General features: G+C 44.8%; 1 protein-coding gene across 1 annotated transcript in view; it reads right to left on the reverse strand.

Moving 5' to 3' along the window:
- The window catches only part of ZDHHC9 (zinc finger DHHC-type palmitoyltransferase 9), a 37,791-nt gene that overhangs the window by 8,476 nt on the left and 15,705 nt on the right, over positions 1 to 13,610 (reverse strand). Inside the window, exons 2-3 of the mRNA XM_044682461.1 lie at positions 5,661 to 5,821; positions 290 to 448 (exon numbers count right to left, since the gene is read on the reverse strand). Coding sequence (XP_044538396.1) covers positions 290 to 448; positions 5,661 to 5,821 — 320 coding nt within the window. The remainder of the gene's footprint in view (positions 1 to 289; positions 449 to 5,660; positions 5,822 to 13,610) is intronic.

Consider the following 13,610-nt stretch of genomic DNA (forward strand, 5'->3'; position numbering starts at 1 on the left):
CTTATTTCTACTATTCTCTAACTGAAACTGAGCATTTCCTTCAATTATGAATTTTGAAAAATGTGTTCTGAGGAGTTCATAGGCTTCACCAGCATGCCAAATACAAAAAGCATAGACTTGTGAACTGCACAGTCTCTAAAATCACATCTAGCTCAGAAATCATCATCCTATTTACATAAAGTGAGGCTGATAGTTCCTCTGAAGAAGAGTTCTCTCTTAGCACCCAAACACTCACAGCCACACCTAGGATCGAGCTGACCAGGGTAACCCCTCAAAATGTTCTGCTTACCCACACAATTGTCACAGATGCTGCAGTGGGAGGCCCGGGGAGGCCTGAAGATCTTACATGTGTAACAATACTTCAGTTTCACGATCTGGTTGTTGATCTGGAAATTCTTGATTCGAGGGGGTGGACGCTGACCCTGTGGCACCGTGCCATTGGTTGCCTCTGAAAGATAAGATACAATCCAGATTGTGGGTAGCTGACACAAGCCCAGGGGTCCTTGAGACCTTTCCAATAGTAATCGGCAAGGTCAATCGAAAGAGAGATGAGCTATCTTGGCACATTCTGCTAACCCCCAAATTGGCATTTCAACCTGTGTTTTCCATGCCGTGAGTTGTGCCAGGAATTAGATGAACACAACTACAAAACACTTTCCACACAACTAGATCTAAACAATTGGAAAAACATTGATTGCTCATGGGTAGGACAAGCTAACATAATAAAAATGACCATCCTACCCAAATTAATTTACCTATTCAGTGCCATACCTATCAAACTACCAAGAAACATTTTTATTGAATTAGAAAAAATTACAACAAAGTTCATTTGGAAGAACAAAAGACCAAGAATATCAAGGAAAATAATGAAAAAAAAACGTGAAGGAAGGTGGCCTAGCAGTACCCGATATTAAGCTATACTATAAAGCAGTGGTCATCAAAACAATATGGTACTGGCTAAGAGACAGAAGGGAGGATCAGTGGAATAGACTTGGGGTAAGTGACATCAGCAAATTATGCCCAAAGGGCTTTAAATGCCTTCCCTTTGATCCAGCCACACCACTGCTGGGATTGTACCCCAAAGAGATAATAGGGGAAAATACATGTACAAAAATATTCATAGCTGTGCTCTTTGTGGTGGCAAAAAAATTGGAAAATGAGGGGTTGCCCTTCAGTTGGGGAATAGCTGAACACATTGTGGTATCTGATGGTGATGGAATACTATTGTACTAAAAGAAATAATGAACTGGAGGAATTCCATAAATAAAGTGAAATGAGGAGAACCAGGAGAAGACTGTACACAAAGATGGATACACTGTGGTAAAATTGAATGTAATGGACTTCTCTACTAGCAGCAATGCAACGATCCAGGACAATCCTGAGGGACTTATGAGAAAGAACGCTATCCACATCCAGAGGAAGAACTGTGGGAGAAGAAAAACATTTTCTTGATCACATAGTTTGATGGGAATATGATTGGGGAAGTAGACTCGAAATGATCACTCTATTGCAAATATTAATAACATGAAAATAGGTCTTGATCAATGATACATGTAAAACCCAGCTGAACTGCTCATTGGCTATGGGGGGGAGGGAAAGAATATGAATCATGTAACCATGGAAAAACACTCTAAATTAATTAAATAAGTGTTTTTTTGGTTTTTTTAAAGAATGACCTCAGCAAGCTAGTGTTCGATAAACCCAAAGATCCCAGCTTTTGGGACAAGAACTCACTATTTGACAAAAACTGCTGGGAAAATTAGAAAACAGTATGGGAAAGATTAGGTTTAGATCAACATCTCACACCCTATACCAAGATAAATTCAGAATGAGTAAATGACTTAAATATAAAGAAGGAAATTATAAGTAAATAAGGTGAACATAGAATAGTATACCTATTAATTAAATTAAATTAAAGAGATTTTGTACAAACAAAACCAATGCAACCAAAATTAGAAAGGAAGCAATAAATTGGGAAAAAAATCTTAATAACAAAAACCTCTGACAAAGGTCTAATTTCCCAAATGTATAAGGAGCTTAATCAATTGTGCAAAAAAACCAAGTCATTCCCCAATTGATAAATGGGCAAGGGACATGAATAGGCAGTTTTCAGATAAAGAAATCAAAACTATCAATAAGCACATGAAAAAGTATTCTAAACTTCTTATAATTAGAGAAATGCAAATCAAAACAACTCTGAGGTACCACCTCACATCTAGCAGATTGGCCAATATGGCAGCAAAGGAAAGTAATAAATGTTGGAGGGGATATGGCAAAATTGGGACACTAACGCATGGCTGGTGGAGTTGTGAATTGATCCAGCCATTCTGGAAGGCAATTTGGAACTATACTCAAAGGGCTTTAAAAGACTACCTGCCCTTTGATCCAGCCATACCACTGCTGGGTCTATACCCCAAAGAGATAATAAGGAAAAAAGACTTGTACAAAAATATTTATAGCCAAGCTCTTCGTGATGGCAAAAAATTGGAAAATGAGGGGATGCCCTTCAACTGGGGAATGGTTGAACAAATTGTGGTATCTGTTGGTGATAGAATACTATTGTACTAAAAGGAATAATGAACTGGAGGAATTCCATGTGAACTGGAAAGACCTCCACGAATGGATGCAGAGTGAAAGGAGCAGAACCAGGAGAACATTGTACACAGAGACTGATACACTATGGCACAATCGAATGTAATTGGCTTCTCTACTAACAGCAATGCAAGGATCCAGGATAATTCTGAGGGATTTATGAGAAAGAACGCTATCCACATCCAGAGAAAGAATTGTGGGAGTAGAAACACAGAAGAAAAACAACTGCTTGATCACATGGTTCGGTGGGGATATGATTGGGGATGCAGACTCTAAATGATCACCCTAGGGCAACTATCAATAATATGGAAATAGGTCTTGATCAATGACACACATAAAACCCAATGGAATTGCATGTCAGCTTACAGGAGAGGGGTGAGAGATGGGGAACGAAAGAATATAAAACATGTAACCATGGGAAAATACCCCAAAAATAAATAAATAAATGTTTGAAGAGGATGTAAACAAGAAAGAAATGAAGAAGGGGATGGTTTTAGAGAAACCTGGGAAAACGTAAATGTCTACTTAAAGTACGCATTCAGTTCTTGGTTAATTTAACCTCCCCACCCTCGCAAAGGCTCTGCATCCCACCCCCATCTTCTCCCTAATCCAAGGGGCTTCAATGCCTTGGGCCCCCTGCCCTTCCTCATTTACATAAAAGCAAGAAGTGTCTGTATTTCTACCTTATAACCAAAGAAGAGTGAAGTGAGTAGGATCAGGAGAACAACATATCCTCTCCCTTCAACTTTTGTAAAAAGACAATTCTGAAAAGCTTAAGAACTCTAATGAAGGCAATGATCAAATGTGACCCCAGAGGCCCAATGAAGAAGCTAGCTGACAGGGTGGGAATGGAAAAATATTTTGAGCAATCTGCTTTGCTTGGCTACGCTTCCTCATTATTGGAGCTCTGATTTTCTTTTTCCCTTTTTTCTGGTGGAAAGGGGGAGAAAAAAATAAATGGCTGAAGATTGGAAAAAATTAAATATAATTGCCACAATTCTTTGTTACAAGGGACAACTCTCTGGGAGCAGGGAGGAGGGGCAGAGAGAGAAATTTATATGATATTAAAACAAAAGCTATTAATAAAAATGGATTTTTAAAAATAGTTGCTATATGCTATCCCGAAAGGATGCCAGAAGGTTAGAGCAGGAAGGGAGCCTGGAGAGAAGGATGAGGAAATGCAAGCCTAAAGAATTAAGGAACTTGGGGCAGCTGGGTAGCTCAGTGGATTGAGAGTCAGGCCTAGAGACGGGAGGTCCTAGGTTCAAATTTGGCCTCAGACACTTCTCAGCTGTGTGACCCTGGGCAAGTCACTTGACCCCCATTGCCCACCCTTACCACTCTTCCACCTAGGAGCCAGTACAAAGCAGTTAAGGGTTTTAAAAAAAACAAGAATTAAGGGACTTGCCCAAGATGGCAAAGGTAACAAAAAGCAGTGCCGCTGCCTCCCAGGCCCCAACCCACTGTTATTCTAGTGGGGAGTGACACAAGTGGACATACATAGTCTTAATGGGGAAAGGACTGTGTATGAGGATCTCTATCCCTAGAAAGACTCTTCTGCACCCTCTCACTTAAAAAAACCACCCTTACCTTCCATCTTAGAATTAACACTAAATATTAGTTCTAAGGCACAAGAGCAGTAAAGGCTAGGCAATGAGGGTGAACCCAGGACCTCCCATCATCTCCGCACCTGGCACTCTGTTCACTAAGCCACCTAGCAGTCCCTCATTAGGTACTCTTGAGCTGCCCTCCAGGCAGGGTCAGTGGGAAGAGTTAAGATAGTTCTCCGAAGGCAGGGAAGCCCAGCACTCCTAAGATCCTGACTCCGCAGTTCTCTAGTTGAACAGAGTTGGAGTTTGTCTGAGTGAAAGGTGGATAGGTAATCCCCCAAGTGCTTTCTTGTTGTATAAGTAGAAAGAACTCTGGATTTGGAGTCAGAGGATATGTGTTCAAAACCTAGTTCTGGAACTGACTATCTGAATGACCCTTGGACAAGTCATTGACCCCATATCTGAGCTGGTTTCTTCATCTTTGAAATGGGGAGGAGGATAGATTTTAAGGTCCATTCTAGCTGTAAGATCTATGAACATATGCTCTTCCTCTGTAGAAAGTAGGATGAAATAGAGACACATGCAAAGAGGATGCTGCAGTCACAGCTCTACTTTGCATAGTCTAACAAATACAGCTAAGGATGGAATGGGCTGGGATTTAGGTTCAAAAGTCAATCTGAATCCCAGATGTGATAGGGTTTCCACAATGCCTAGGGGGTAAATTTTGTTACCACCCTATTCAAGTTTTCCCATCAGCAAAATGGATAGTGGAGGACAATGCCATAGAGTGTTGATGCCAGGGAACCACACTAAGCTGAACGAGGATGCCAAAGCAGGTAGTAGCATGGGGCAGTGGGAAAAGCCTTGGGTCTGGAGCCACTGGACTTAGGTTTAAGGTCCAATCTTGGCACTCATTAGTTAGCTCTGAGAGCATCTGCGAGTCATATGACCTTCCTAAGCCTTAGACTTCTCATTTATTAACCCTGGTACCCCCTGCCTGGCTTCTCAGAAACCATGGTGTGCTCTGGAGAAATGAGCAGCAGTCAGTACCAGACCCGGCTTCACAACCCAGCGTAAAGACAGGGAGAACACACACCATGACAGGTATAGGGCTTGCCTTGCCATGTAATAACAACTCACATTTAGGGAACTGTACAGTTGGCAAATGCTTGGTTATTCACTCTCATCTAGACCTCCCAAAGCTTGCCTCTGTAAGTCAGAAGTGCTAGTATTGTTAACTCTTATTAACAGATAAGGAAACTGAGGTCCAGGAAGGGGAAGGGATGTGCCTGAGATCGAAGAGCTACTCAATGGCTCTTCCCAGGATGGGAACTAAAGTCTCCTGACCCCAACTCCAGTATTCTTTTCACCGAATTTGGGGAAGATTAAGGTTTGTGACAGAGAAGGCCAAGAATGATGCTGGCTGTTATGATCCTAGCACAATCATTCAGGGCATGGTGACGAGAAGCCTCCTGGTGGCTTATGCCCCCTAGGGGGCTTCTTGGCCGCCCAGCTCACCTATCTCCATTTCAATGAAAGCTGCTTCATCTGGCAGGGCCCGGGGAATCACACCAGGGTCACTGAAGCTTGTCCGCAGCAGCGTAGCCATGGAAAAGAGGAAAAGGACAGCGGCAAAGACAGGGATGGCAGGAGATAGCTGAACAGCCAAGTAGCGGCACCTGGAGAAAAAAAAAAAACAACAAACTAGTTTCACTCACATTCACTTTGCTGCTGCTGATCTCCATGCCCCATGTGGACTGGAAGCTCCCAGAGAAGGGCCTGTTCCTTCCCCTGAATATCTCCCACAATTCCTGGCAGTGGGTTGGGGACACTGTGAGTGCTCCATGTGGCCTTGACTGGCGGCACCTTACAAGTGCCTTGAGATAGGCCCAAGGCCAGTTCCCCCTAAAGCTGTGGTAAGGTCATGTTTCTTCCCCTCTCAAGAACCAGGAAGCAGTGACCACACGGAACACCGTAGAACCCTTCATCAGCATCTGGGACTCTGGTATCATTTCCATTCCCACAGAAGCATTCAGTTCATTAATTTTTCAGAACGTCCAGGCTCTACATTATCTGTGAGTGGCTTATCTAGGACATTGGCCCTCCCCAACCGAGAATGCCCCTTTTTATAACAGGTCAAAGGTTTACACGTTGCTTCCTCATTAACAGTCCTATGGGGTAAGCAACTATTAAACCGACTAACTAGATGGATGAGAAAACTGAGGCAATTTGGTCCAAGGTCATACAGACAACTAGTAAGCAGAGGAGTGAGGATCTGAATCCAGGCCCTTCCACTAAGTACCACACCATCTCCTTGACATTAAAGCTGAACTGGGTGGAGGAGGTCAGTGCTAGGCAGAAGGCTAGCTCGTGGGAGTGTCAGAATGAGAGCTTGCCTCAGGAATTTCAAAGCCAATAAACACAGATGGGGTTACCCATGGCTTTTGCATTATCCAGGCCTCTTCTCCCCTGGAATATTGATGGCGTATGACAAACACAGAAATCAATGTAAGCTGGTCTGATGGGGGAGAGGCCAAGGCTGAGGAAAATCTCAATCAATCTCTCTGTCTGTCTTCTTCTCTCCACCCCACCCCACCCACAGAGCCAGTTTAGTACAAGGAGCAAGGAGTTTCTGAAGCCCCTGGAAGTTAGTAAGAAAAACAGTGGGAGAAGGCAAATGTGTAAAAGCTGGTGCCACAAGCCCAAGAAGGCAACCTGAGACGGAAGCCCATAGCACAGGAGAAGAGCACTACATGTAGTCCAAAGCCCTGCATTCAAATCCTGGTTCAGCTACTTACTTAAGTGATTGTGAACATGTTATTTGTTCCTCTGGATTTAGCCCTGTCTTCCTAACTCAAGTACAAGCTCAAGGGCAAGGACTGCCTTCTAGCTTTTTTCCACCACCATCATCATCTTCCTCACGCCTCTTACTTTAGGGCAGCCCTGTGTTTTCACTGGTAGAGAGAAGTTTCAGGGCACTGCGAGTTGAAGGGGACTCACTTGTATGGATCCAAGGTAGGATCCCAACCAGGACTTTTGCCACCTGTAAGGCCAGCTCTCTAAACCCTTGGCTTCGCTGTTACCAACAACAAACAGCAGGCCAGATATCCCAAAAGACCCTCCCAAACTCCCAGTGAGCTGGGTGCTCTGCAGATTAGATTGTCTTCATTTTACAGGCAGAGATACCGAAGTGCTCTGACCCAGCGTCTCACTACTACAAAACGTCAGCTCCTATGGCAATGCAGTTCCTCGAAAACAACACAGAAGCTGCTGCTCACCGTATCCCTAAGGCCACTGAGCTCCTCAAGGCCCAGCCCCAGAGTTCCTGGAGCCCTGTTCTCCTCCCTGGTGCCCAGCTCTACACACATGAGCTGCTTGACAAATGTTGTTTCAGAAAGCAACACGAAAATTGCTTTGGTCCAACTGTTTTATTTCCTCTTTCTTTTCAAAGTCTTTGTACAAGGGAGAGTAGAGAAAGGAATAGATTTCTAAAGTAAGGTGATACAAAATCTATTTCTCTCTCAATACAAAAAAAAGTAGTTTACTGAAAAGCAATGACATGAAAACAGAGGCCCTCTTGGATTCAGAGTCCCAGGACTGGAGTTTAGATCCCCAACCCTGCTAAGTTACAACTTGGGGGATCCTGGCCACGTCACTTTCCCTGAGTCCCAGGTTTTTTTTAACTTCCAAATATAAACCTACCATTCTATAGTTCTGTTTTTTCAATCCCTTACTTTCTATCTTCATAACAACTCTTAAGCAAGGGCAAGGCAATTGAGATGAAGTGACTTGCCCAAGGTCACACAGCTAGGAAGTGTCTGAGGCCAGAATTGAACTCAGGTCCTCCTGATTCCAGGCCAGGTGTTCTATCCACCATGTCATCTAGCTGCCCCCATTCTATAGTTCTTAAAACAAAATGTGTAGAAAGAGTAAAAGGAAGGGCAGAAAAGGCAAGGAACGAGGCACAAAGTGAATGGAGAATCCCATGCTTTTCTCCATAATCCTTATAGTGGCCACATGCACTCTGGAGGCTATTCACAATACAAGTTGGAGCTGGGTCTGAATCCTCCAGGGACTCATGACACTTCTTTTCGGACCTTCACACTGCCCTGCTACTAGACAGCACCTCTCCTCACTCCACAGAGAGCTTGTGCCTTGCGTCCCCGTACCCGCCCTCTAACCATGGGGCAATAGGAACACACACTAGCTGTGCTGTTAGCCTAAGCACGTTACTAGGAAGTTCACTTTTAGCTTTTCCTTCTCCACTAACCTCCATGTCCGAAAGTAGCCAGGTAGCATCCATTCTCTGTCTGCAGCCTCTCTGTCACTTGTCACTTCCTCTCCACTCACATTGCCATCAGAGAATCCCAGAAGTGGAGGCCATCTAGTTTAAGTGAGACCAGAACAAGAATCCCCCTCCAAGAGATAACGAAACAACTCTCCCTCCTCTCAGGAAGGAGGCAGAGGGCTATGGATTCGGAGCCCTGCACACACTGTCGGGCTCGGTGGTTGTGAGCATGTGCTGTCAGACATGCTTGGCTGATTTTGTTTGAACTGCCTTTCTCTGTTACAAGGGAAGAGTCAATGGTTGTGGGGGGGAGGCATTTTTTTAAAGTAGTAACATCAGGAAACAGAGATTGCCCTGACAAAGCAGAGAAAAATGTCAGTTATAGCCCAGCAGGCTGAGACTGTGCAGTAACAGGGGCAAGTTAAGCCCTACATACCTGAAAGCCTCCCAAGGCAACCCTGTATTCTAGCCAAGTATGGTAATTGTTGGTGCTCACCATGATGACCTGGAGTCATCAACAAAAGACCGAATTCTGGTCTGTATTCTTCACTGAAAAAAACAGATGAGTGCAGATGGGCAGGCTATTCTTCTACTTTAAAAACAATCTTCAGTGAATCTCTGTTGTCTGTCTGTGGAGTAATTCCTTTGCCTGGCTCTGGCATTCAAGGCTCTTTTTAGTCCAACCTTATCTCATCTTGTTACCCTTGTCCATACACGTTCTGCTCTGGCCAAGCTTGGCCACCCTCCAAATGCACACTGTGTGCCTCTGCTCAGACAGTTTCCTTTACCTGGAATATCTTTCTTCCCCTTCCTCACCTACTAAGTTTCATCCTCAAGTGCCTTCCAGGATTGTCTCTACTGGTAACAAACAATATGAACTCATGTCTTGTGAGCCCATCTCTAGAGCCCACTATACCAGGCTGATTTCCAGGCTCGTTTTCTCAGGTTTGTCTCTTTTCTCCTCAGAGATGAGCCCAAAAGACAAGAACAATAATAAACTGAGTGACACATGTAAAACCCTGTGGAACTGCTCATTGGCTACGGGAAGGGGGTAAGAGGAGAGGAGAAAGAATACAAATCATGTAACCATGGAAAATGGAAAAATAGTCTAAATCAATTAATTAAATAAAAAAGAATAAATCGAGGTTTGTGGTATATAACCCAATAAACAAAGGTTTTCCTTCAGCCTTTCTGACCTCGGTTTCTTGATTTGCAAAACAAAAATCCTTGCTGATCCCCCTGAGGCTGCTATAAGGCTCCACTTAGTGCCAGCCCTGCTTCCCTCTATGACCCCTTCCTTTGGGGCAGCTAGGTGGCATTGTGGGTAGAAAACCTGTCATAGAGTTGTTTCTAGGCCAGAAGGTAAGCATTTTAATAAAAAATAAAACCAAATAGGGCTAATTCTCTCATCTTTCCAGGCCTGTGGGAAGACAGTATAGCTAAAACTCTTGTCTAACTAACTGTATGAGCTCCTATAACTGCCTTGGAAGATCACCCACTGCATCCCTTGCTAGTGCTACCTTTCCCCAGGGTGGACAAGGAGAAACAGCTTTTTCCTCAGTGACCACCTCCTGATTATCAGACACTCAAAGGGCTGGGAAAACGTGGTATAGTCAGCCTCACAAATGAGCTCTGCCACCATTGCCATTCCCTAAAGAAACCCTATCGTCTACTGAAAGAAAAATGATGAGCAGCCAGCTCTCTGGAAAACTGATCAAGATATAGGGAAATGCACAGAAAAACAACACATCACTGCCATCAAATTAGCAACGGTGAAGCCCGATGTGCTCATTTGCTGCTGATCAGGCTAGTAATTACTCCAAGTGCTTTAGACAACAGTTTGGAATTCTAAGAGAAAAGTTACAAATAACTGCGTCAAATTGTTCCCGTCCTTTGACCCAGTGATCCCATCCCAGGGTTTATACCCCAAGGAGGTCATTAACAATAGCCCTAGCCACATAAAAAACATGCGGAGCAGCACTATTTGTCACAGGCAAAAACTGAAAACAAACTGTATGCCAATCAATGGGGAGATGGCGAAACAAAATGGTACAGAGATGTGATGCAATTATGACATTCCTGGGACACAAAGAATGCTGGATGGGAAGCCTGGCAAACAGTGCTGGAGAGGGAAGAGAGCAAAGCCCAAAGAACACACGCTGAGCAGAACCAAAGAAATGAAGTCAATGTGAGAGAGAAACAAACCCAGAATGATGGCAGCAGACACCACTGTACCGACTAGGTAAAAGCACGTGGCACTCCTGCCTTTGGACAAATGGTCAGGGACAAAAGAAGCCAGTTTTACAACACCCTCGTGGCTTTGCTTGATTGCTTTGGAAGAGCAGATATGGTGGTTTAAGTTCAGCAGCCAGGTTAGAACCCAATTTATCAATTTAAAAAAGCTGGCCTGCTCCCCTAGTCAGAGAAAGCCAGAAGCTGGAAGGGCCCATAGGGATCAATTAGTTCAGTCTCCTCATTTTACAGAAGAGTCGTCTGTGGCTCAGAGAAGGGAATTGGCCTCCGGTCACATGGGGAAATGGCTCCATCAAGATTCAAACCCAGATCTCCTGACCCTAGGGCTTTTAACAACGTGGCGCTTTCCAAATCACTAAGTGGCAAGATGAATTTGGAAGGGGAGGAGTAGCTAGAGAAGTAGGAGGCAAGTGGAATATAGAGAAGATCCTAGATCAGGGGTCGGCAACCTTTTTGGCCGTGAGAGCCATAAACGCCACATTTTTAAAAATGTAATTTCGTGAGAGCCGTACAGTGCTCACAGTGCGGCTCCTGTAACAGCGCCTGAAAAAAAATGGACTTTATGGCTCCTGCAGAAAGAGCCATACATTGCCGACCCCTGGACTGGAGGACAAGACCCTCCCCCAAGATTCCTCCTCCCGTTCCCAGGGAGCTTCTGCTCATCGGGCAGTCCCAGGCCTTCCCAAGCTTTTTATGCCCCGTCCCATCTTCCTTCGCTCTGGAGCTATGAGGCGCAGACTGCACCCAATAAGTAGATCTGTGGGGGCAAGTCTTGTAGTTCTGTACGTGGGGAGAGGGTGCCAGTGATGTACAAATGAAAGTTAAAACGTTTTGGCATCACTTTCTTTGCTTCAGAAACACCAGAAGGGCTGCAGACAGATGCAAGCAGGAAGAGTAACTAACACCTAAGAAATGCCCAGCCTTTCTGGGACTGGAACCTCTGGGCTCAAGGGCTTCTCCATCCAGCAGCCCCTGGGAATTAGCCACTGGAGGGAGTCTATACTTCAATTAAAAGGGAAAAGAAAGAGAGAGCAGAAGAGGCCAACAAAGGAACAAAACGGAAAACGGATGCTGCCCTATGCCGAGGAGGACCAGAGCTCCGACACCTGCCCACGCCCCACACAAAGGCTCTGGCAGCCAGAATGGGAAGAAGCTCACCCCACTTTCGGCTCAAGCCATCACCTGCACCTGCTAAAACAATCCCTTCCATGTGGCAACAGCCACACAACAGGCCCATTGTCTGGGGCAGTGCTCAGCAATGAGGCCGCTGGCCAGACAGCTGTTGCCAAAGAGTGGGTGTGGTTGAGGAGATGCCCGGCCCTGAGGCCTTAAGCTCAGAGGACGCTGAGCCTAGTGCATACCTGACAAGGACCTGACAACTGCTAAAGGAACTGGTCATGACCTCCCCAAGGGCCCACAGCCACTGATTAAAAAGGAAAAGGCCACCCAAAGGAAAGAGCCCGCAATCTGATATCCAAAGATCCAAGTTGAAATCTCACCTCAACTACCAAGAACTTGAGTACCCTGAACAAGTCACCTCCCTGCTCTGATACTAGCTTTCCTCCTCTGCAAAAAAGGAGCGGTTGGGCTGCCCCGGACACAGAAATTCAGCCCAATTTACACCTGGTCCAGAGATCTGGTCACACCTGCTCCAAACACAGTTCCCAAGACAAATTCATACCATGGCAGAGTTCTGAGTAAAGCTGCCATTTCCCTCTAGGCATTCCAGCCTAGACTAGGATGTTTCTCACTTCCCCCTCAAGATTTTGCCCATATTGTTCCCTCTGCCACACACACACACACACACACACACACACACACACACACACACACACCACCTACTGAATACCTTCCAGGATTTAAAAACTGACTCCAATGTCACTTCCTCCAGGAAGCTTTCCCTGATCTCCACACACACATACCCCACCATCAACAATGCTACTCTCTCTCAGACCTCCCATGGCCTTTTATTTCTATCACTGTACGTCTGTTGTCATTACCTTTTTTTTTAATTTTAAACCCTTAACTTCTGTGTATTGACTTATAGGTGGAAGAGTGGTAAGGGTAGGCAATGGAGGTCAAGTGACTTGCCCAGGGTCACACAGCTGGGAAGTGTCTGAGGTCGGATTTGAACCTAGGACCTCCCATCTGTAGGCCTGGCTCTCAATCCACTGAGCTACCCAGCTGCCCCCTGTTGTCATTACCTTTTAAACTATAAAATGCTTTGCAAATCTGAGTTATCCAGTGGCAGCTGGGTTCAAATCCGACCTCAGACACTTCCTAGCTGTGTGTCCCTGGGCAAGTCACTTAACCCCCAGTGCCTAGCCCTTACTTTAAGCTCTTCTTCCTTGGAACCAGTACACACTCTTTTGATTCTAAGATAAAAAGGGTTTTTTTCATGTAAGTTACCCCCCTACTAGCCTGTAAACTCCTTGAAGGATGGGGAGTAACTTTGTACCTCTCTCCCTCTGCACACCGCCCTGCAAACAGGAGGCATTTAAACATTTGTTAGACTGAACAGAAAAATCTATTCTGGATAAATCACCCATGATTTAATCAGAACAACAGCTCTCATTTCTCTTCGCTTAAAGCATTTCCCTCCCAATTCTACTGGGCAATGCAAGTATTATTAGCTCCCTAAGCAGAAACTGAGGCCCAGAGAGCAGAAGGGAGAATGGGGCCAGTACATTTTTAACAACCAGCTCCCGAGGAGAAAAAAAATGTGCCCCCAACACCCTTTTAAATTTAGTCTGCATTACCAATGTTTTCTCCATCACTTTCTTTTTTTTTTAATTTAAACATTTATTAATATTCATTTTTAACATAATTACATGATTCATGCTCCTACTTTCCCCTTCACCCCCTGCACCCCCCCACCCATGGCCGACGCACATTTCCACTGGTTTTATCATGTGTCATTGATCAAG

The sequence above is a fragment of the Gracilinanus agilis genome, chromosome X, assembly GCF_016433145.1.
Source record: "Gracilinanus agilis isolate LMUSP501 chromosome X, AgileGrace, whole genome shotgun sequence".
Lineage (NCBI taxonomy): Eukaryota > Metazoa > Chordata > Mammalia > Didelphimorphia > Didelphidae > Gracilinanus > Gracilinanus agilis.